The sequence below is a fragment of the Neofelis nebulosa genome, chromosome 7, assembly GCF_028018385.1.
Source record: "Neofelis nebulosa isolate mNeoNeb1 chromosome 7, mNeoNeb1.pri, whole genome shotgun sequence".
NCBI classification, from domain to species: Eukaryota; Metazoa; Chordata; class Mammalia; order Carnivora; family Felidae; genus Neofelis; species Neofelis nebulosa.
This window is the reverse complement of record NC_080788.1, coordinates 39,500,252-39,524,442: the sequence shown is the minus strand read 5'-3', so window position 1 is coordinate 39,524,442 and position 24,191 is coordinate 39,500,252. Positions and strand designations below refer to the sequence as shown.

Below are 24,191 nucleotides of genomic sequence, written 5' to 3'. Positions count from 1 at the left end.
CCTGCTTTGAATTCTGTGTCTCCCTTTCTCTCTGCCCCTTCCCCGCTTGAACACTCTCCCTCCCTCAAAAAATAAACATTAAAAAAAATTTTTTTAGGGGTACCTGGGTGGCTCAGTTAGTTAAGTGGCCGACTCTTGATTTCAGCTCAGGTCATGATCTCAGTTTGTGATACAGAGGAACCCTGCATGGGGCTCTGCCCTTACAGCATGGGGCCTGCTTGGGATTCTCTCCCACACCTCTCTGCCCCTCCCCAGCTCATGCTCTCTCAAAATAAATAAACTTAAAAAAAATAATCATAAACTTGGTTATCAACATGGTACCTTATCTGTAACTTACCCTCTATCAAGCTGATAAACTCAGGCAGGAAAAACTCCAATTGGGTCTACCTACCATCTGGTCCTAACACTTGTAGCCTCATATTTGCCATGCCTCAGTCTTCCTTATTTTCTAGATTTTCATTTCTGTATCATTATTGGACATGTTCTTCTCAATCCCTGGACTCTCATCCACCAACTCAAAGGTGTCCCGTGAGTCCTCCCTAGGTGCTATGTGTTCCCCATGATACTTTGCAAGTCTCTCTCCCACCAGTTGTTAAGGTACCAAGGAGCACTGGAACTTCCCTAGCACCCACGCAGGCCAGACAATATGTCAGCCTTTCAGGTGATGCTTTAAGTATTAAAGTGACTCCTCAAAATATACATAAGCACATATAAAACTTTAAACATTTTACCAGAAGTGTACATTGCAGAACTAAACAGCAATGAGAAACTTTCATAAAGCCTTTAGAGACAATTTGTGAGATTTCTATTTCTTTTTTAAAAAGACATTAATATTCATTATATATTTACATCTTAAAAACAGCCAATTGTGTGAAAAGGAAACATTCAATGGCACACTAGCAGCAGAAGGTGCTTATTAACTCCTACTCGTTTTCATGTCATATCTATATAAACACTAAAGGGAATAAATCAACTCAAATAAGAAACGAGTATAATTATAATACCAGATTTTAAACAGGAATCTGTGAAAGTCTTACTACATGAGGATTTTCACACCAAGTAGACAAAATACATAGTAATCTAAAACTTAGAGGATAGCAAGTTAACAGCTTTTCTCTTAGTTGAGGCCTGTCCAACCTCAGTGACATTCCCAGATAAAGCATAAAGTTACCACTATACATTTTAAAAGGATTGGTCCAGTTGTGTTTTCTCTATTTTTAATTCCTCCTCTTCATTTACAGCATTGGCAGCAGCATCATTGTGTGGACTGTCGAGAATGTCTTTGTCAAATCTGTTTGATGACTCCTCCTCTTGATCTTCCCCTGTATTAACCTCTTCGATGGTCTCTGTCCCGGGTATGCTCGCTAATGAGTCTGAAAGAGAAATTACTCCTTCTAAGCACCTGATCCAATCTTACCTGATAAATACAAATCTCTCCACAAACTTACATCAGTGGAAATGAAATCTATGATCATTTTCCTAAAAACAGCCATTTTTATACATGTACAAAGTCCACTCAAAAATGCAAGTCTTGAACTCAAACCTTGAATCACAGCCAAATGCAACTATTTTCATTCAAAAATCATAACTACTAGACAATCGTTTTTAAAAATCAAATGCTCCTTGCAACTCTTTTTTTTTTTTTTTTAATGTTTTTTTTTTTATTTATTTTTGGGACAGACAGAGACAGAGCATGAACGGGGGAGGGGCAGAGAGAGAGGGAGACACAGAATCGGAAACAGGCTCCAGGCTCCGAGCCATCAGCCCAGAGCCCGACGCGGGGCTCGAACTCACGGACCGCGAGATCGTGACCTGGCTGAAGTCGGACGCTTAACCGACTGCGCCACCCAGGCGCCCCTCCTTGCAACTCTTGATCTTGGGGTTGAGTTCAAGCCTCAGGCTGGGTGTAGACATTACTTAAAAATAAAATCTATTAAAAATAAATAAAAATAAAAACCAAATGCTCTAAACAGCTAAATGTCAAAGTGACCTCTAGCAAAGAAAATTTAGGATCCTTGTATCTATTTGGCCAAATTTTAAAGTCATATATTATAAATAGAAGATAAACCTTAAAATGCTTATTGCCAGGTATCTTTGATAATGGCAGCAAGGAACTGCCATCAGTGATAGTTGTATCTTCATGTAATTTTTCACCTGGTAGTAATAAAATATCCATTTGTAAAGCTGAAGATTAAATTCATTTTAATTGGAAAGAATGATAATGTAGTGACACAAATTTTCACTTGAGAGTTTTATTATCTTAGGTGAAACTTGTTTTATAACATGATGCCTTCAACACTTAACTGTAATTCTTATTTTCCCATTTCAAAAGGAAAACTACATTGGAAACTGAAAAAGATATATGTGATTCTCCTTCGTGCATTCAAAACCAATTTTCATTATTTTTAAATATAGTTTTGACAAACTTGGTTGTCTAAGTTTCCAAACCCACAGTATATTTTAAAAACAGCAAATTTTGGGGCACTTGGGTGGCTCAGTCAATAAGCGTCCAACTCTTGGTTTTGGCTCAGGTCATGATCTCACATTTCGTGAGTTCAAGCCCCGCATCGGGGTCCACACTGACAGTGCGGAGCCTGCTTGGGATTCTTTCTCTCCCTCTCTGCCCCTCCCCCACTAACTCTGTCTCTCAAAATAAACTTTTTTTTTTAAACACTTATTTATTATTGAGAGGCAGAGAGAGACAGAGCAAGAGTATGGGATGGGCAGAGAGAGGGGGAGACACAGAATCTGAAGCAGGCTCCAGGCTCTGAGCTGTCAGCGCAGAGCCGGACGCGGGGCTTGAACCCACAAACCGCAAGATCATGACCTGAGCCAAAGTCAGACGCTTAACCAATTGAGCCACCCAGGCACCCTGAAAAATGAATAAACTTAAAAAAATAAATTAAATAAAAATAAAAAATAAAAACAGCAAAATTTAAGACAGTTTTAAAAAAGGGAATGCATCTGATAAGCAAACCGACAGCTAAGTGACAAAATGCAATAAAAAGCAATTAAGGACCTATTTACGTCATAGCAAATGGCTCTGAATCCTCAAAGGGTACAGAAGGCATTTTGTATGTTTAGGAAGGTACCATAATAATTAACGTTCGTAATTATGACCCTACAGATAAAATATGTGTCACATGCCTTAAGGAGTCAGGGAAGAATAGATTTTTGAAAGATTCAGAATCAAGTTTAAGTGATTAAAATAATTTTTCAAGAGGTACTCAGTTATCCAGAAAACCATCCTGGACTCCATTTATTCTTTGAAGATTCCAAATAGCTCTCACATACATACACACACGCATTGCCTCTCTCTCAGATATACATAAACTTAATATACTGTATCAGATTTTTCTATTCCTAGAGGTATTTTATTTTGGAGGTAGTAGAGAAGTTAAAATTTCTAACATGTCCCTGATATATTAATGGTAGCACATAAAACCCAGCATAAAATTTACCATTTCCGAGGGACTGACTATTACTCAGTAGCTTTGCCTGCCTTCTTTCCAAGGCCAGTTGTTTATTTCTCTCAATTCTCTGTTGTTCTTCTTCTGTTAGGCTTCTACTCGACTCAGAAGCAAACTTCTCACTTTCCAATGAGCTTGTCAAAAAGGGATCTGATTCGGTAGCAGTTACATCATGTACATTATTTTCTCTTACTTCATCTAGAGTAGAAATCAAAGTTAGTACATCCATAGTTAGAAAAAGAGCTTATGCAGCTATTAGTTGAAAACCAGTTTAAAGTAACAAGACGCCAGATCTGAAGAAACAAATTTGTTTCTTCAACTTGTTCTGAGGTGTGAGAATGTTACAAATACAGATTACCCTTGAACAACATAGTAGTTAGGGGCGCCAATAGACAGCACAGTCAAAAATCCACATATAACTTTTGCCTCCCCCAAAACTTATCTGCTAATAGCCTACTGTTGAATACCAATAACATAAACAATTAACACATCTTGTCTATGTTGTATGTATTACTCAATTTTTAAAGTAAGCTAGAGAAAAGACAATGTTATTAAAGGAAAGCATCAACAAGAGAAAATACATGTACAGTACTGAACCACAAAAAATCTGTAAGAGGAGGGAGCACCCGGGTGGCTCAGTCGTTACATGTCTGACTCTTGGTTTCGGCTCAGGTCCTGATCTCATGATTCGTGGGTTTGAGCCCCGCATTGGACTCTGCACTGACAGTGAGGAGCCTGCTGGGGATTTTCTCTCTCACTGCCCCTCCCCTGCTCGTGCTCACTCTCCCTCTCTCAACATAAATAAATAAACTTTAAAAAAAAAAAAAAAAGAAAAGAAATATAAATCTTTACAACAAAAGAACAATAAATTTTAAAAAAAGAGACCTTTTAAATCAAATGGTAATACTAGTTTAAAAATATGCAAGAAGAGGGGCGCCTGGGTGGCGCAGTCGGTTAAGCGTCCGACTTCAGCCAGGTCACGATCTCATGGTCCATGAGTTCGAGCCCCGCGTCAGGCTCTGGGCTCATGGCTCAGAGCCTGGAGCCTGTTTCCGATTCTGTGTCTCCCTCTCTCTCTGTCCCTCCCCCGTTCATGCTCTGTCTCTCTCTGTCCCAAAAATAAATAAACGTTGAAAAAAAAAAAAAATTAAAAAAAAAAAAATATGCAAGAAGAGGGGCGCCTGGGTGGCGCAGTCGGTTAAGCGTCCGACTTCAGCCAGGTCACGATCTCGCGGTCCGTGAGTTCGAGCCCCGCGTCAGGCTCTGGGCTGATGGCTCGGAGCCTGGAGCCTGTTTCCGATTCTGTGTCTCCCTCTCTCTCTGCCCCTCCCCCGTTTATGCTCTGTCTCTCTCTGTCCCAAAAATAAATGAAAAAAGTTGAAAAAAAAATTAAAAAAAAAAAAAAATATGCAAGAAGACAAAGCAAAAGTTCTTAGTTATGATGAGAAAATATTTTCTGCTTGGGCTAATAAAAGAACTTAAAAGAATCCAAAGGATATTCTTGTTTTACATCCGACAAAAACAATTTAATAGCTTACTATAATGTCTGTATGATACACAGTAGTAATTTTATGTTGGCTAATTTTTTTTAAATATTTATTTATTTTGAGAGTGAGAGAGAGAGAGCATGCGTGTGAGGGAGGGGCAGATAGAGGGAGAGAGAGAATCCCAAGTAGGCTCCTCACTGTCCATGCAGAGCCCAACCTGGGACTGGATCCCACAAACCATGAAATCATGATCTGAATAGAAGTCAAGAGCCGGGCACTTAACCAACTGAGCCACCCAGGTGCCCTGCCCCTAAGCTAATTTTTAATAGGGTAAATAAAACTCAGACACAAAGTGAAAAGGGAGGGGTGCCTGGCTGGCTTAGTAAGTGGAGTGTGTAACTCTTGATCTCCGGGTTGTGAGTTTGAGACCCACACCGGGTGTAGAGGTTACTTAAAAATAAAATCTTTCAGGGGCACCTGGGTGGCTCACTCAGTTGGGCATCTGACTCCGGCTCAGGTCATGATCTCACAGCTCATGGGTTCAACCCCCATGTCAGGCTCTGTGCTGACAGCTCAGAGCCTGGAGCCTGCTTCGGATTCTGTGTCTCCCCAGCTCTCTCTGCCTCTCCCCTGCTTGCGCTCTGTCCCTCTCTCTCCCTAAAATAAATAAATATTTAAAAAAAAATTTTTTTTAATAAAATAAAATCTTCCAAGGGCGCCTAGGTGACTCAGTCAGTTAAGTGTCTGGCTCTTCATTTCAGCTCAGGTCATGATCTCATGGTTGTGGGACTGAGCCCCACACTGGGCTCAGCATGGAATGTGGAAACTGCTTGGGATTCTTTCTCCCTCTCTCTCTGCCCCTCCCCTACTTGTACTTGTTTGCTTTCTCTCTCTCAAAATAAATAAACTTTGAAAAAAAAATAAAATCTTTTTAAAAAAAAAAAAAGAAAAGGAATAGAAATTTAGAGATCTATGAACATATTTCCACGTGAATTTAAAAAATAACTCGGGTGCCTGGGTGGCTCAGTCTGTTAAGCACCCGACTAATAATTCAGTGCTCTCTATATTAGTCTCAATAAATTCTTTTTTTTTTTTTTTTAAGTTTACCTATTTATTTGGAAAGGGGGAAGGAGGAAGGGAGAGGGGCAGAGAAAGAAAGAGACAGAGGGAGGGATAGAGAGAGAGGGAGGGAGAGAGAGAATCCCAAGCAGGCTCCAAGCTGTCAGTGCAAAGTCTGATGTGGGGCTCAAACTCACAAACTATGAGATCATGACCTGAGCTGAAATCAAGAGTCGGGCACTTAACCAACTGAGCCACCCAGGTGCCCCTAGTCTTAATAAAACTTTAAAGCCCTGTACACCAATAATCCTCAAAGTAGGATGCCCGTGAAATGATCCACAGTGGGATGGAAAGTAAATATTGTATCTTCCATTTATATTTCATTTAAGAATTAAGAAAAATTGTCGTACTGAATTCAAGACAGGCAGTGACAAATTATCATTTATCCATATGACAAGCAGTTAGTTCCACCTGTAGAAGGGTAGGAGAGCTGGGCCCTTGCTCATGTTTTGAATTTCAGCATATTGTGACACAGAGTTGATTCTAATTGCCCAGTTAAATAAACTGTCTAGTTTTAATACAAAATGCGTGATAGCTTAAAAATATTTCTGCAAAATAATATGTAGAAGAGAAGGTAGACAGAGATAACAGAGATACAAGCAAGAACTAAGAAAATGGCAAAGCTGACATTTCACCTTCTCCCTACATCATTCACATCACAGGGTTAAAAAAAATAACGTCCTCTGATCTGACAAGTAGACAAAAAAAATTTCCATCAAGAAGATCATTTGAAATATGAATTTACATACATTGTGCCTTGAGGTATTAGCTAATGTAGTAAAAACCATCACAACTAGCACAACATTTTAGGACAAAGATAAACTGTACAACTATTCCAGTGGTTTAAAATCATACGATATTTAATTTTACAATCCAAATCCCTTTTGAGGTTTCTTCCTTGACAGTGAAAGACAAAAAGCAACACACTTGACCTTCCAGACATGGAAAAAAAAATGCGGCCAGAAACCAAAATCCATTCCTTTGTCAGGAAATATTGATGGAAGACAGACAGAAAACATTGCTAGAGAAGTTAAGAAACAAGTATTAGAACCAACTATGCAATTTTGGGATATCTAACATGCTTCACCATCCATGGCTTACAGGATTCCAAATTAATGATAATGAAATACATATCGAACTACTGTGTTGTGGGTCATGAAAGGAAAGATCTCTTCAACAGTAAATGGCCTCTTTAATACAATGTCATGTGGAAAAACAACGGGAACATAATCACTGATGGAGCTTCAACTGATAAAAATGGGAGTAAAAAAATTAGAACCACACATGAAATTCACTCACTGCAACATTCACAGGCAAGCCACTGTGGCAAAGAAGCTAAAGACAAATATTCAATGTGCTACAGGATGCCATCATTTCGGCACACGTCAACTACCAGATAAGCAAATATGCAACAATTATTAAAGGGAAGTAGTGCTATGGGAAAAAAAGGATAGAGGAATCAGAACTGGCGGTGGGAGTACAATTTTAATAATGCGGCTACAGAGACTTCACTGAGTTGACATCTGAGCACAGTCTGAAGGAGGTAAGAGAGCCATGCAGACTTGGGGGCGGGAAAGACAGAGGACGTGTTCAAGGCAGAGTGTAAGAGTGCAAAAGCCTTGGGGCGCCTGGGTGGCGCAGTCGGTTAAGCGTCCGACTTCAGCCAGGTCACGATCTCGCGGTCCGTGAGTTCGAGCCCCGCGTCAGGCTCTGGGCTGACGGCTCGGAGCCTGGAGCCTGTTTCCGATTCTGTGTCTCCCTCTCTCTCTGCCCCTCCCCCGTTCACGCTCTGTCTCTCTCTGTCCCAAAAATAAATAAAAAACGTTGAAAAAAAAAAAAAAAAAAAAAAAAGAGTGCAAAAGCCTTAAGACAAAAGTGCGCCTAGCAGGTTGGAGGAACAGCTAGGAGGTAAGTGTTGTGGACGCAGTGTGAGTGGGGAACTGTAAATGATACAGTCAGAGAGGCAAAAGAGGCAGGGTAAGGAATAGATACTGTAGGGCCAAGTAGGACATTATAAGGATTTTGGCTTTTGCTTTGGATGAAATAAGGAGCCACTATAGGGCTTTGAGCAGAGGAGTGATAGGACTATATGTCTGTCAAAAATATAAAAATATAACCCCTGATTTAAAAAAAATTTTTTTTAACTTTTTATCTATTATTGAGAGACAGAGACAGAGCATGAGCATGGGAGGGGCAGAGAGAGGTGGAGACACAGAATCCGAAGCAGGCTCCAGGCTCTGAGCTGTCAGCACAGAGCCCGACGCGGGGCTCAAACTCACTAAACGTGAGATCATGACCTGGGCCGAAGTTGGTCACCCAACCGACTAAGCCACACAGGTGCCCCAACCCCTGGTTAATTTTTAAGAAAAATGATTGATAAAAGGTAGATGACAATTTACTTGTAAACTTCGACCAAAAATCCTTGCATTAGTGAATGGGATTGGAAAAGGGATACCGAGAGTTGTGAAGTGCGGTGTGTGATACTCTATTTCCATTTGGATGCATCTTAATAAGGTAAAACCAAGATTGGGTGGGAAAATACTGTATCTACACCCCACCTTCAAATCATCGATCAAGTATTAGCACAAGATTTTTGGGAAAAAAAAAAAACAGTAGAATATTCAATCATATTGTTCTCACTTTAAAACCTCATAATAATGTTTTGGTGAAAATAAAAATGTGCACTATTTACCATATCCATTTAACATGTATTATAAAAACAAATAAAATGCTCAAAACATGTACTGTTACAGTCCCTTACCCAAAAGATTTGGAATCTATCCTCTTAGGATACAAAGAAAACAGATACAACAAGGCTGTGTGATATAGGCCTCTTCTATGTACCCAGGATTTCAGCACGCCTGTAATTCCATGACTAGTCCTGTGTTAATTTATGCCTCTGCATGAGTCCCTCTCTCCAAAATCACCTTTGCCTGGACTCTACTCCGTATCATTCAAAGGACTTGTGATACGTCCTCTGTGAATCTTTCCCCTCCCCTAGGTAAAATCAACTATGCTCTCCTTTGCATCCTACCCTGTGCCCTATTCATATTTCTAATTCTAGCACCTATCAGAACAGAGGTAGTGTTATATCTCACTCGTTCACTAGTCTGTCAGCCCATGAGCCAAGGGGTCTGAACTTATTCATCTTTATCCCTGAAACTTTAGCACACAATATGCAATTCAAAAAGTGCTGAACAATCTAACCCAGTGGTATGTGCTGTGGAATATACTGTCGTTACTAATTCCTTTTTATTTACCAAATCCCATGCCACTGACATATACCATATGTTACCAACATATTTACAAAAAAATTTTTTAATAGTTTTTATTTATTTTTGAAGGAGAGAGAGACAGAGCATGAGCAGGGGAGGAGCAGAGAGAGGGAGACATAGAATTTGAAGCAGGCTCCAGGCTCTATGCTGTCAGCACGGAGCCCGGTGTGGAGCTCAAACTCACCAACTGGGAGATCATGACCTGAGCTGAAATTGGACGCTTAACCGACTGAGCCACCCAGGCGCCCCGTTTTACCAAAATATTTAAATCTTGGATTATTTAAATCACAATCCTTCACATTTTTAAAAGCAGTTTATAAATAACTTTGCGGGATTCTAAATGCAGCCTGTATTTTCTACATCTATTAAAAGTTTAAAAGACAAAAATAAACAAACATGTATGGAGCCATCGCACAGAAAATCTGATAACTATACAGACCCTGTCGGCAGGAACCATATGTTTTGATGTGTGTGACTGCCTATGGTTGCATTGGACAACTAACAAATGCAATCGATACCAGGAACAGTCACATAGGTCTTACTAAAATCCTATAGACATCCTCCTTAGCTTACAATGGGGTTACATCCTGATGAGCCCACTGTAAGTTGATAATATTTAAAGTCAAAACGGATTTAATATACCTACCCTACCTTAAACATGCTCAGAACATGCACACCAGCTTACAGTTAGGCAAAATCGTGTAACACAAAGTCTATTTTATAATAAAGTGCTGAATATATCATGTAATTTATTGAATACTGTACTAAAGTAGAAAACAGAATGCCTGTCAGTGTTATCGGTTGTTTACCCTCATGATCATGTGACTGACCGGGCAGTGCGGCCACCATTGCTCAGCATCACGAGAGAGTGTCCTAGCACACACCCCTAGCCCAGGAAAAAAATCAAAATCTGAAATTCTAAGTACGGCTTCTACTGAATGCCTATCACTTCTATACCATCATACAGCTGAAAAATCATTTCAATCAAACCATTGTTAAGGACCATCTATGTACAGCATCTGTACTCTTAAGAGAAAAGTAAACTATTTCACCATCAAATTATTCTAATTCCCCAAAGCCCCTTCTTAGTTATGTATATGTATATGAACACTCTATTTTGTCATTTATTCTCATTAACAAGCACCACAAAGGATCGACGGGTCACCACCTGACTTCTCAAAAGCTCAAGTTCTATGGCGAAATATATTTTTACAGCATCTCTTAATGGCACTGCAGTCATGTCTTTAAGAAACAAGTATTAAACAACACATACCAAGGCATCTTAATTCATTCCTATTTACTGTAATTATATACACAATATAGACGAAGAACTCAGTGCTTAGTCTACCCATACCCCAACTAAATCTATTTCTAAAGCAGTATTATATTAAGAAACCTATATTCTTACCATTATTAATAAAATCTTCATGTAAAATAGGGAGGTCAAGTCGAATTCGTTTTAAACAAGTCTGAAAATAAAAGATATTTTTATACTTTCACCAGTAACATTTGGGGGAAAATGATAATTTATTCAATTCTTAGTTTCAAAAAGGTTGTTCTTCAAATAAGTACTATTAATTTCCTTTCTCTCTACCGAGAGAGATTTGAAAATGAAAATGCAAACAGCTACTTAGCCTCAACTGAATCCATACTTGGCAGGATTTAGCATTGTGAATGATATTCATAATCATCTCAACACCTACCTGAACTTCCTTTTTACTTCCCAGGTATTCAACTCTGTCAATAAAATCCTCAAATTGCAGTTTAGGGAATAGCCTATGTGCCCAATGCTCCATGTGTCTGATTAGCGTTTTCAAGTCTTCAGCCTGGCACATAAAAATAAAAATGCTAAATAGAAGATCCATTCTCACAACTGACCTTGTCAGCAGATTTTAGAATTGAATAGTAATGCCAAAGTCACTGGTGTCATTTTATATTTATATGGTTAAGAAACTTTTGAAGAAACTTTAAGAGAAATATTTATTGAGCTTAGAGAACTGCAGTCTGAAAGAGCACTAGATACATATTTTTTAAAAAAAACCAGTACGAAAACTTAATAAAAGTTAAAAGATAATCATGTGTCTTTTCAGAACTGTAAAGTAACATATGAAAATAAGCTTTAATAAAATATGTCAAGGTATCTTTTAGGAATAACTAAACAAAATGACAGGTCCCTAAATCATATATAGAAAACAAAGTATTGAGAATTCAGCACTGTGAAAATATATTCAGAAATCCCAAGGGCAAAGTACAAAGACTAGCAACAACAGTTTAAATGTTCTCAGAGCACACTACCTGTATATGAAATTTCAATTTAACATTAAAAATTTTAAATGAAAATGAAAAACAAAGTTTAATAAACTGAACTAATGAATGACAAAATTCTAAATTCCTGGTTTTACTATAAAATATTTACTTCTTCTCAATGTATTTTTTTTTTTTTTTTAACATTTGTTTATTTTTGAGAGACAGAGAGAGACAGGCAGACAGAATCCGAAGTAGGCTTCAGGCTCTGAGCTGTCAGCACACAGCCCAACGCAGGGCTTGAACTCACAAAACCATGACCCAAGCTGGAGTCAGATGCTTAACCAACTGAGCCACCCAGGTGCCCCAATAATATTTTTTTTTAATTTTTTTTTAACATTTATTTACTATTGAGAGACAGAGAGACACAGAGCATGAGCAGGGAAGGGGCCGAGAGATGGAGAGACAAAGAATCTGAAGTAGGCTCCAGGCTCTGAGCTGTCAGCACAGAGCCTGATGTAGGGCTCAAACTCACAAACCCAGGTGCCCCATCCAACAGTTTTTTTTTGTTTTTTTGTTTTTTTTTTATTTTTGGGACAGAGAGAGACAGAGCATGAACGGGGGAGGGGCAGAGAGAGAGGGAGACACAGAATCGGAAACAGGCTCCAGGCTCCGAGCCATCAGCCCAGAGCCTGACGCGGGGCTCGAACTCACAGACCGCGAGACCGTGACCTGGCTGAAGTCGGACGCTTAACCGACTGCGCCACCCAGGCGCCCCTCCAACAGTATTTTAAAATAGAGTAGTCAGGGGTGCCCGGGTGGCTCAGTCGGTTAGGCGTCTGACTTCAGCTCAGGTCATGATCTCACAGTTCCTGGGTTCGAGCCCCGCATCAGGCTCTGTTTTGTTTTTTTTTTAATGTTTATTTATTTTTATTATATTGTTCATTATGTCTAATTTATTATCATTATGTATACATTTATATAATTATATGTTATACATTATTATATATAATTGTATTATAAATTTACATATACTATTTATATATTAATATTTATTATAATTTGTTTATTTATGATTATATTAATAATTATTATTATTGTAAATAATTTATTTATATTTATTTTTGAGAGAGACAGAGCATGAACGGGGAAAGCAGCAGAGAGAGAGGGAAGACACAGTATCTGAAGTAGGCTCCAGGCTCTGGGCTGTCAGCACAGAGCCCGACGCGGGGCTTGAACTCACAAACCGTGAGATCATGACCCAAGCTGAAGTCGGTCGCTTAACCGACTGAGCCACCCAGGCGCCCCCCCACAAAAAATTTTTTTAATAAAAATTAAAAAATAAAGAAAAAAAAAAAAGAGTAGTCAAAACCACAGGCTCCGGGTCAGACTGCATAGATTCAAATCTCAATTCTACCACCCCTAGGTAAAATCAACTATGCTCTCCTCTGCACCCTACCCTGTGTGACTTTAAACAAATCACTTTACCTCTATGCCTTCTTCTTCATGTATAAAATAAGAATAATATTATACACACTTTGTAGGGTTATGAGGAATAAGTGACACAAGTAAAGTGCCTGACAAAGTATGCACTCAGATACTGGCTATTATTGTTGTTATCTGATCTTGTCTAAGAAGCCAGTGGTCAAGCCTACCAGTAACTAAACGTGTAATACTAAGAGCATGTGTTATCCTTCTCATTCTGATAATAAATATAAAAGGTTTCTTTTAATCCAATCACCTAAGATTATTTTCCAATTGTTGGGTGTAGCTGGTCAGTCACCTCACAATGTCATGTTAGACGGAAGGGTCACAAGAAGAGAAACACCCAAATACAGTAGGATGTCCTAAGTCATACACGGAGAAAAAAGCAGTAAGAACTCAACTTTGTGAGAAAATAAGAATTTCCAATGGCAAAGTACAGAAGACTAAATAGCATAAACTCTCAGAGCCTACCCTCACTCAGTTAAAAAACACAAAATTTTTATCCTTCAGATACTCATTTATGCTAAAAAAGTACTTATGAAAATGATGAAGACTTCATTAAATTCAAAGCACCAATTCATCATTACAACCCAAAAATTTCAACAAGGGCAATGATAGGTATGGTTTTAAGGTTTTGGTGGGATTTTTTTTTGGTTTCTTTTTTTTGGTTTCTTTTTTTTTTTTTTTTTAATTTTTTTAATGTTTTTTTATTTATTTTTGAGACAGAGAGAGACAGAGCATGAACAGGGGAGGGGCAGAGAGAGAGGGAGACACAGAATCAGAAGCAGGCTCCAGGCTCTGAGCCATCAGCCCAGAGCCCGACGCGGGGCTCAAACCCACGGACCGTGAGATCGTGACCTGAGCTGAAATCGGACGCTTAACCGGCTGAGCCACCCAGGCGCCCCTCTTTTTTTTTTTAAGTAAACGTGAGACTTTAACTCACAACCCCAAGATCGCGTCCCATGCTTCACTGACTGAGCCAGCCAGGTGTCCTTCTCTTTTTTTTTTTTTTGAGATGGGTATGGTTTTATTATTATTATTTTTTTGAGAGTGTTTGCACGCACATTCATGAGGGTGAGGGAGGGGCAGAGTGGGAGAGGGAGGGAGGGAGAGGGTGTGAGAGAGAGACAGAATCCTAAGCAGGCCCCAAGCCCAGCACAGAGCCCTATGCAGGGCTCAATATCCCAACCATAAGATTATGACCTGAGCCGAAATCAAGAACTGGAAGCTTAACCAACTGAGACACCCAGGCACCCCCATCCTTTTTTTGAGATGGGTATGTTTTAAAATATCCTGATTTAGGGGAGCCTGGGTGTCTCAGTCAGTTAAGCGTGTGACTTGGGCTCACATCACGACCATGCATCTTGTGAGTTAGAGCCCCACACTGGATTCTCCGCTGTGGGTGCAGAGCCAGCTCTGGATCCTGTCTCCCTCTCTCTCTGCCCCTCCCTCACTGGCACTCCCTCTCTCAGAAATAAACATTTAAAAAAGATAAAATATCCTGATTTACATTTAGTTTTGTGCCAAAATAGGACACAGACTTCTACTCTCTCTTCCTATCCACTGAAGTTGAGCAAAGGTACAATTTTTCAGCCTCCCAGGTTTGAAATCTTGGGATTTTTAATTTTTAATTGAATTTATTTTTCTTTTTTCTTTTTTTTTTTTTTATTTAAAAAAAAATTTTTTTTTTTTTAACGTTTATTTATTTTTGAGACAGAGAGAGACAGAGCATGAACGGGAGGGGCAGAGAGAGAGGGAGACACAGAATCCGAAACAGGCTCCAGGCTCTGAGCTGTCAGCACAGAGCCCGACATGGGGCTCGAACTCACGGACCTGAGCCGGAGTCGGACGCTCAGCCGACTGAGCCACCCAGGCGCCCCAATTGAATTTATTTTTCATTGTTTATTTATTTTGAGAGAGAGAGCAAGAGAGTACAAGAGCAGGAGAGGGGGAGAGAGACTCCCAAGCACGTTCCATGCTGTCAGCGCAGAGCCAGAAGTGGGGCTTGATCTCATGAACAGAGAGATCATGACCCAAGCGGAAATCAAGAGTCGGAAACTTGACTGATTGAGACACCCAGGTGCCCTGTTTTTAACTGAATTTAATTTTATTTTTCAAAGTAAGCTCTATGCTCAAGGTGGAATTTGAACTCATGACCCCAAGATCCAAAGTCACACTCTCTACAGACTGAACCAGTCAGACACCCTTCTTGGGATTTTTTTTAAGTTTTTTTAAATGTTTATTTACTTTGTGTGGGGGGGGGAGAGAGGAGCAGAGAGAGAGGGAGACCCAGAATCCGAAGCAGTCTTCAGGCTCTGAGCTGTCAGCACAGAGCCCGACGAGGGCCTCGAACTCATGGACCACGAGATCATGGCCTGAGCTGAAGTCACTTATTCAACCAACTGAGCCACCCAGGCACCCCGAGACTATTTTTGACTCCCTTTTTTTTTTTATCTCCTTCTATCCAATTGTCTAAGTACCATATGCTGTTTCTCTCTCTACTACTGCCCTATCAGGCTATCTTTACCTTACTCATCATCAACTTGGTAGTGCAACAGCTGCCTCCTTCCAGCCTCTTCCTCTTTCCGATTATCCTGCATACCACACCAAGATGGTGCTCACTGTTGTATTAACATTACTCTAGCTGGGCTATAAAAGGGGAAGTCTAAGCTCTGCCTTTAACTATTGGCAATGGACACTTAAAACTCTAATAAAACTCCATTTCCTTAATAACTAGATAAGAGAACCAATACCTACCCCAACAGGTTGAGAATTAAAGAATATATTTGAAAATACTTCATAAACTACAAAGCTTTACAAAGGTATCTGCAAAAAATCGTATCTATACTGTACATGATTCAGAGAGAAGAGACTTTTGGGGGACCTGGGTGGCTCAGTCAGTTAAGCATCCAACTTTGGCTCAGGTCATGATCTCATGGTTTGTGGATTCAAGCCCCACACTGGGCTCTGTGCTGGCAGTGCAGAGCCTGCTTGGGATTCTCTCAAAATAAATAAACTTAAAAAAAAAGGTAAGAGACTTTTTTCTAATTTTTTAATATTTTATTTATTTTTGAGAGAGAGAGAGAGAGCGCGCGTGAGTGTAAGAGGGACGGGGGGGGGGGGGGGGGGAGGGAGCGCAGACACAGAATCTGAAGCAGGCCCCAGGCTCTGATCTGTCAGTACAGAGCCCAGTGTGGGGCTTGAATCCACAAACCATGAGATCATGACTTGAGCTAAAGTCGGACCCTTAACCAACCAAGCCACCCAGGTGCCCCAGGAGACTTTTTAAACGTACATTTGGACAGTGATCGACAGTTCTTAAATGTCTTCATTTTTCAACAACTTAACTGATGCCTACTATGAATCAGACACACATGACAAGATAAGTATCATATCTTAGGGACACGTAAGTGATTGATACAGGTAAAGTCCTTGCTCTCCTGAAACCTAAAATTGCTCTTTAATGTAGACTAAGTAAATTACATTCCTAGAAATTATGAAGTATAAAATCAGAGCTTACAGACTTAGAGATGATTTTCCTAAAGCCATACAAGGGCACAAATTAGACTGTAAGACAGGTTTCTGATTCTTTAAGCAGTGCCCTTTCCACTACATCTTAGTTTCCCAAGAGATACAATGAATGATAGTATCTGTGGCACATTCTAAGACTCCTCAGAACATGGTAATGGGCCCACAGTTTTACCAATATTTGAAAAAACAAAGGTCTAAAACAAAAATCAGACATTTCTTACCTCATAGCCTTTACCTTTGAATTTTGCCTTATCAAACACATGCCGTAATGCCGGAAGCCCTCTCTCTGAAATTAATCTGTAGAGAGAAATAGGTTTTGAATTTCCAGTTTGCTAGAGCCATCAAGGAGAAAGCAAAACCGTAAGAAGAAAAAATATTATCTGCTGAACTGAAAAAATATGTCTTTAGAAATAACTGATCCCCCCCCATCAGCCCAACTAAAAGTTGGTACTTTTTTCCAAATGTTTATTTGTTTTTGAGAGAGAGAGCAAGCCAGGGAGGGGCAGAGAGAGAGGGGGACAGAGGATCAGAAGCAGGCTCTGGGCTGACAGCAGCGAGCCTGATGTAGGGCTTGAACCCATAAACTGTGAGATCACGACCTGAGCCGAAGTCAGACGGTCAACTGACTGAGCCACCCAGGTGCCCCCTAAAAGTTTTTAATATAAGGAAAAAAAAAAAAAAAAGGAAAGAAAAAGTACAAATGTTTAAGGAAATAGTAAATGTACCTCTGAGCATCCAGCCTGGGTATATTCCGTTTAACTGTTCTCTTTGGAGGTACAGGAACAGGTGCTCCTCTCTCTAACTCTGGTGAAATATATTAAGATTTAATATTACTTAAATAATTTAAGTCTCATTTACAAAATGTCTCATTTCTATGCTGATAGATGGATAACAGAACGTGGGCACTCTTTTGGAACTCCATACAGACCTTCATCAGGTTCAGCTCCCTCACCATCTTCTCTCTGTGGAGACGCTGGAGGTGGGAAAGGAGGAAAAGTTTCATCTTCCACATGCTCATAATCTGGTAGGTCAATCAAGCCATTCTGTGGTTCCAGCATCTTTTCTTCTACAAGAAAAAATAGGGGCGCCTGGGTGGCGCAGTCGGTTAAGCGTCCGACTTCAGCCAGGTCACGATCTCGCGGTCCGTGAGTTCGAGCCCCGCGTCAGGCTCTGGGCTGACGGCTCGGAGCCTGGAGCCCGTTTCCGATTCTGTGTCTCCCTCTCTCTCTGCCCCTCCCCCGTTCATGCTCTGTCTCTCTCTGTCCAAAAATAAATAAAAAAATTAAAAAAAACGTTGAAAAAAAAAAAAAAAGAAAAAATAAACATGTTTATTCATCCAAGTAATCTATTATACAGTTAAGTCCTACCTGCAGCAAAATGCACGTGTTTCAGTCAGTTAAACCACATTTCAAACTCGTATCATGAGAAGGGTAGAAAGTGGTGATAGGAAAAATAGAACTGGGTTAGAAATCAAAACCGGGGCACCTGGGTGGCTCAGTCGGTTAAACGTCTGACTTCCACTCAGGTCATGATCTCATGGTTCATGAGTTCAAGCCCCGCGTCGGGCTCTGTGCTGAGGGCCCAGAGCCTAGAGCCTGCTTCAGATTCTGTCTCCCTCTCTCTGTGCCCCTCCCCCACTCCATCTCGCTCTGTCTCTCAAAAATGAATAAACATTAAAAAATAAATAAATAAAAACTAAGGTTTAAAAAAAAATTTTTTTTAACGTTTATTTTTGAAAGAGACAGAGTGCAAGCCTGAGGCGGGGCTCAAACTCACGAACTGCGAGATCATGACCTGAGCCAAAGTCGGACGCTTAACCAACTGAGGCACCCAGGAGCCCCAAAACTGAGTTCTAATGTAGACCCTGCCGCTTAATAACTGCATGGTTTCCAGCAAATCATTTTACCTCAACTGTTGAGTCTCCCTTATCATAAAAAGATGATTTTGACTTTCCAGAGGGTTTCAAACTGTGGTCCAAATGGATATGAAATCGGCAGGGTTCAGATACCTCTCACCCCCACTTCAACCAGAGCAGCTTTTTAAAAAACCTGTTTACATACTGGTCTTCTAGGTAAGGTTTCCTTTGAAAGAAGAGAAATAAATAATCCTCAGGTTGGTAACTCGAAAGAATGTTTTTCAGTACCATCTAACTTGACCCCCTCAGCAACGTCTCACACTTTTGATCAGTTCCTTTTTCTGGAAAAGTGTTTTCATTGACTTCTGAAACACAGTACTCACCTGGTTTTCCTCCCTCTCTGGACAGTCCTCCTGGATCTTCTGTGCAGATTCATCTTCCCCTAACCTGGTTAAGCATTCAAGGCTCCATCCAAGCCTCTTCACTCATTTATGCACATTGCTTTAATAATCATTTGTAGATGGCTAATTTTTCTTTAATTTTTTTTTAACATTTATTTATTTTTGAGAGAGAGGATGAGCGAGCACGAGTAGGGGGGCGGGGAGGGGAGAGGGAGACACAGAATCTGAAGCAGGCTCCAGGCTCTGAGCTGTCAGCACAGAGCCCGACGCGGGGCTTGAACTCAAGGACTGAGAGATCATGACCTGAGCTGAAGTCCGACGCTTAACCAACTGAGCCACCCAGGGGCCCTAGATGGCTAATTTCTTATCTCTTTACCCTAGGCGTCAAATCTGAGCTCCAGATCCCTACTTCTCATTTTACAGCTCTTAAATTTCTCAAAAGCACCTACAACTTACCATGTACAAACCAAACTTCTAAATTTTCCCAGTTCAGTGAATGACATCTATTCAGGTATGCAAATAAGAAACTTGTAAGTCACCTTTGATACTTCCTTCCCCCATCCTACATATCCTGTCCATTTTTCTTCCTAAACATCCGTTCAGTCTTCCCATTTCTCCCTACCTCCACAACTGCTTCCCACATTTCTTGCTTGGGTTATTCGATTACTCATAACCGCTTTGGCCTTTTTCAAACCATTCTCCCTATTACACCTAGGTTGAAGCTCCGAAAAACATAAAGCCAGTCACGTGATCGCTTGGCTTAAATACTTAAATAGCTTCCTGCTGCGCTGAAGCTAATGATAAAACTCCAAGCCCCTGGGTGGGCACCTTCCTACTTCTCCAGCTTCACTTCATACCGCTCTGCAAGCTCTTTTCTTTCAGTCCCCTGAAAGAGCCATATCCCTCAGGTCACAAGTCCTTTGCTAAGGCAGCTTCCTATCTAGAAGGCTCTTCCCAGACTCCTTATCTCTTTCATATCTCAATTATCACCTCCTCAGATAAACCTACCCCAATTTCCCGGAACTAAATCCTCCTATAATAAGCATTCAAAATGTCACATGCCAAGTGCTGCACCATTGTATCCCCAAAGCTGGTATACAGCAGGTGCTCCATGTTTACTGAATGAAGGAATAAAGTTTCCAAAGCTTCCCTCAAACCGTAAAACCAGCGGAGCTACAGGATCCCTAAAGTCTCTCCAATTCTAAATTTCAATGACCACAAACACATAAAAACAAAACAACGTATAAGGTTCAATAACCACAGATTTTCAAAACTGGAAAGGCAATTAGAGGTCATGTAATCTAAAGTAGCTTCCTACCTACAATAAATATATTCAAGTTAAGTTCAATTCTAGTTAATTTTCTCTAGGAAGAAATGGGGTTCACACCTTGGAGATCAACAGGGAACTCTGAGTTTGATGGCAGGGCACAAACTATATTAAGTGTAGCAAGAAGCAATGTTAATTGCTTGTTCATTAATATCCAAACTACAATTCGTTCCCAGGCCCTTAGGGCTCCAATGTCTAACTTCATCCAAGTTATCAAAACAGTAGAAAGTGACGAAAGGGGAGTCCCACCAGACTGACTCAATGTCCTCCTTTGCTAACCACCCTAAAAACACTAAACTTTCCATCCCACCCCTCTTCTCCATCCTTCCCATCCCCGCTCCGCTAGTCTCACTGCAGTTTCATTCATGCATTCATTGCGCATTCATTCCACGTTTCACAGGACGCATCCTACGTTTAGTAACCCCTGGACAGCAAGTAGCTGGCGGCGTAAAGATCGATCTGATGCACGTTCCCTCCCGCCAGAAAACGGGGTTTAACCACAAGCCGACCCGAAACGGAAACAAGTAAATGCGCCCGCCCTCCTCACCACCAGGTCGTGGGCTCTCAGTCCCGCTCAGCCCAGGTCCCTATCACAGCCTCCACACTCCCTCCCCGCGACCCCCCAAGCACCCCAGCTCCTCCACCTGCCTCGCTAGGCCGCCGCTTCCCCCAAACCCTTCCCACGCCTTTAAGCCCGCTCTCACCTCAAACGCACGGCTGTGGCTACGGCGCGGTGCTTGGCACGGCTGCCAAACCGCGTTGATCGCGAGACTCTGAAGATTTTTTTTTTTTTTTTTTTTTCCCCCGCGAGAAGAGGCCTTGGCGTTTGGCGCCAAATCTGCGCAGGGTTCGGGCGGAGCCTAAGGGACCCACCTCCTCCAGGCCCCGCCCACCCATGTCCGTCCCCGCCTTTCCTGGGTCCCGCCCTTCCACCGCTTCCGCCCCTCCTTAATTCCTCACGGGAAATGAAATTTATTTGCATAAAGCTCATTGTGTTATGCTCTAAGCACTTTAGACTTTGGAGAAAGGCCTCAGTTTTCTAGAAAACTGGCTTGTGGATGGAGTAGAAAAAAATAGAGGCAAAAGAATTTAATGAAAAACTTCTGATTGTTCAGAGTTAGTAACAATTGCTTGAACACTGAGTTTTACTGTTTATTGCATAATGAGCTGAGAAAAGAGGTGATAGAGTGTTAGAGTCATGTAGGCACAAAAATGTCAAAAATATGTCACTTTATATATATAAATTTTTTTTTAAGACAGTTCAGGGATGTCTGGCTGGCTCAGTGGATAGAACTGGCGACGTCTTGATCTCAGGGTTGTGAGTTCCAGCCACACTTGGGTGTAGAGATTACTTAGAAAAAAAAAAGTGAATCCAAATGTCTTCAAATTTGCTTATAATACTTGTGGGGATGGTAACTGGGAATATAGGAGGAGGTGGGATGGGGACTCACCTCTATACCTTTTTTTTTTTTTTTTAAGAAAGTTTTACCCCATGGCGGGGTTTGAACTCATGACCCTCAGAATCAGAGTCACTTGCTCTACCAACTGAGCCCGCTGGGTAACCCTATACCTTTTTTTTTTTTTTTTTAGTTTATTTATTTTTGAGAGAGAGAGAAAGAGGGAGACATTGTGTGAGCTGAGAAGGGACAGAGAGAGAAAGAGAGAGAGAGAGAGGGAGACACAGAACCCAAAGCAGTCTCCAGGCCCGAGCTGTCAGCACAGAGCCCCTTCTGGGGCTCCTGCCAACCAACCGTTGAGATCATGACCTGAGCCGATCTTCCGGTGCTCAAACGCGCTCCGCCCCATACCATTTTTAAACATATAAATACATTAATACGCAAAAACAAAAAAACAACAAAAAAACCCTAAAAGAAGTTATCTGTGGCAAATATGGCATTAAGATTTGACAAACCACAAAGATGGGTAGCATTTGCAACATTATTCTACTTTGCTATAACTTGAAATATTTTGTTAAAATTATAAAAGAATAGGGGCGCCTGGGTGGCGCAGTCGGTTAAGCGTCCGACTTCAGCCAGGTCACGATCTCACGGTCCGTGAGTTCGAGCCCCGCGTCGGGCTCTGGGCTGATGGCTCGGAGCCTGGAGCCTGTTTCCAATTCTGTGTCTCCCTCTCTCTCTGCCCCTCCCCCGTTCATGCTCTGTCTCTCTCTGTCCCAAAAACTAAAAATAAAAAACGTTGAAAAAAAAAAAAAATTTAAAAAAAAATAAAAAAAAAAAAAATTATAAAAGAATAGAGACGCCTGGCTGGCTCAGTTGGTGGAGCATACAACTCTTGATCTCCGAGTTGTAAGTTTGAGCCCCACGTTGGGTGTAGAGATTACTTAAAAATAAACTCTTTTTAAAAAATTATACAAGAATAAATCAAGTGTGTGAGAATAAGATAAACTAAATTGCAAGCAAGCTGTATTATCTAAAATTGTGTATGCAAATATGTATATGTACCATTTTCCTCGATTTTATGATTTTATTTCTATACATAAATATTTTACATAAAAATATGTATAAAATACATTTATCTATATCTAAACATGCAAGATAACATTTATTAATATTAAGCAATTGAGAAAATTAATGTTAGGGCCCCTAGCTGGCTCAGTGAGTAGAGCATGTGACTCTTGATCTCAGGGGTTGTAAGTTTGAGCCCCATGTTGGGAGTAGAAATTACTTAAAAATAAAACCTTTAGGTGTGCCTATATGGCTCAGTCAGTTAAATGTCTGAGTTCGACTTAGGTCATGATCTCACGGTTTGTGAGTTCAAGCCCCACATCCAGCTTGCACTGACAGTGGAGAGCCTGATTGGGATTCTCTCTCTCTCTCTCTCTCTCTCTCTCTCGGTCTCGCTCTTTCTCTCTGCTCTTCCCTGACTTGTGTGAGTGCATGCACTCTTTCTCTCTCTCAAACTAAATGAATAAACTTTAAAAAATAAAATAAAACCTTTTTGAAAAGAAAGAAAATTAACATTTATTTGAATGGGAAATATGTCGACTTCAATAGTCTGAAAAACTGAGGCAAGGAGCATTCTTCCAATTATCCAGGTAACAGCCTATATTCTCCACTAATAAAGTAAATGTAAAAGCACTTTGAGAAATTGAAAAGTCATACTGCTCCCCTCACCCACACCCACACAGAAAAACCCAGCCCAGAGGCTCTGAGGGTTTGAATCTCAGTTCCATCATTTACTACTTGGTGACCTTTTGTGCTTCAGTTTTCTCATTATTAATAACAGTACCTCCTGGATAGGGTTATGGGGAGCATTAAATTATAGTACTTAATGTTACCTGTTATTATCCATATAATTTTTAGAATGTTTGACCTTTTGAGAAAATGTAAAGACTTTGGTAAGTAATTGTGGGCCCATGTGAATATAACTACCACAGTTATAAAGCACTGACATACTATTATCAAAGGTAATCGTCTCTTTTGTTCATATGTGAGGAATAGTAGAAATATATTTTTCAGGGGCGCCTGGGTGGCTCAGTAGGTTAAGCGTCTGATGTCAGCTCAGGTCACGATGTCACCGTTCGTGGGTTTGAGCCCCAGGTCAGGCTCTGTGCTGACAGCTCAGAGCCTGGAGCCTGCTTCAGATTCTGTGTCTCCCTCTCTCTCTGCCCCTCCCCTCCTTGCACTCTCTCTCTCTCTCTCTCTCTCTCTCTCTCTCTCTCTCTCTTAAAAATAAATAAACATTAGAAATATTTTTTCCATAGCAGTTTCACCAGGGATATAAAGATAGCTTTCCCATGCACTATGTCAATAACCCTCTCTTAAAACAATTTAATTGTTTTTAGAAGTGAATAGTATTAAAGAAAAAATAGACTGTGAAAGGCCAAAGATTGAGTATAGAGTGTAAAAGTTTTTTTGGCAAGCAGAGAACACACTCAGCCCAGAGATGAGGTTTGGAAAAAAGAGAAATGGAGTATATCTTTTACAACCAAAAGACCATGAACTATTTTTTTCTCACAGTAAAAAAAAAAAAAAAA

General features: G+C 40.6%; 1 protein-coding gene and 1 non-coding gene across 2 annotated transcripts; both read right to left on the bottom strand.

Moving 5' to 3' along the window:
- Positions 1-782: 782 nt before the first annotated feature.
- TIPIN (TIMELESS interacting protein) lies at positions 783-19,040 on the bottom strand. The gene is made up of 8 exons (XM_058737308.1): positions 18,850-19,040; positions 17,540-17,677; positions 17,337-17,415; positions 16,833-16,908; positions 11,055-11,177; positions 10,760-10,820; positions 3,462-3,668; positions 783-1,373 (listed from the first exon to the last, which is right to left on the bottom strand). The coding sequence occupies exons 2-8, from the start codon at positions 17,667-17,669 to the stop codon at positions 1,183-1,185; spliced, it is 867 nt and encodes a 288-aa protein (XP_058593291.1). The 5' UTR covers positions 17,670-17,677; positions 18,850-19,040; the 3' UTR covers positions 783-1,182.
- LOC131518528 (small Cajal body-specific RNA 14) lies at positions 9,747-9,882 on the bottom strand. Its single transcript, XR_009265197.1, has one exon. It is a non-coding gene; the product is annotated as a small Cajal body-specific RNA 14 (non-coding RNA).
- Positions 19,041-24,191: the final 5,151 nt, after the last annotated feature.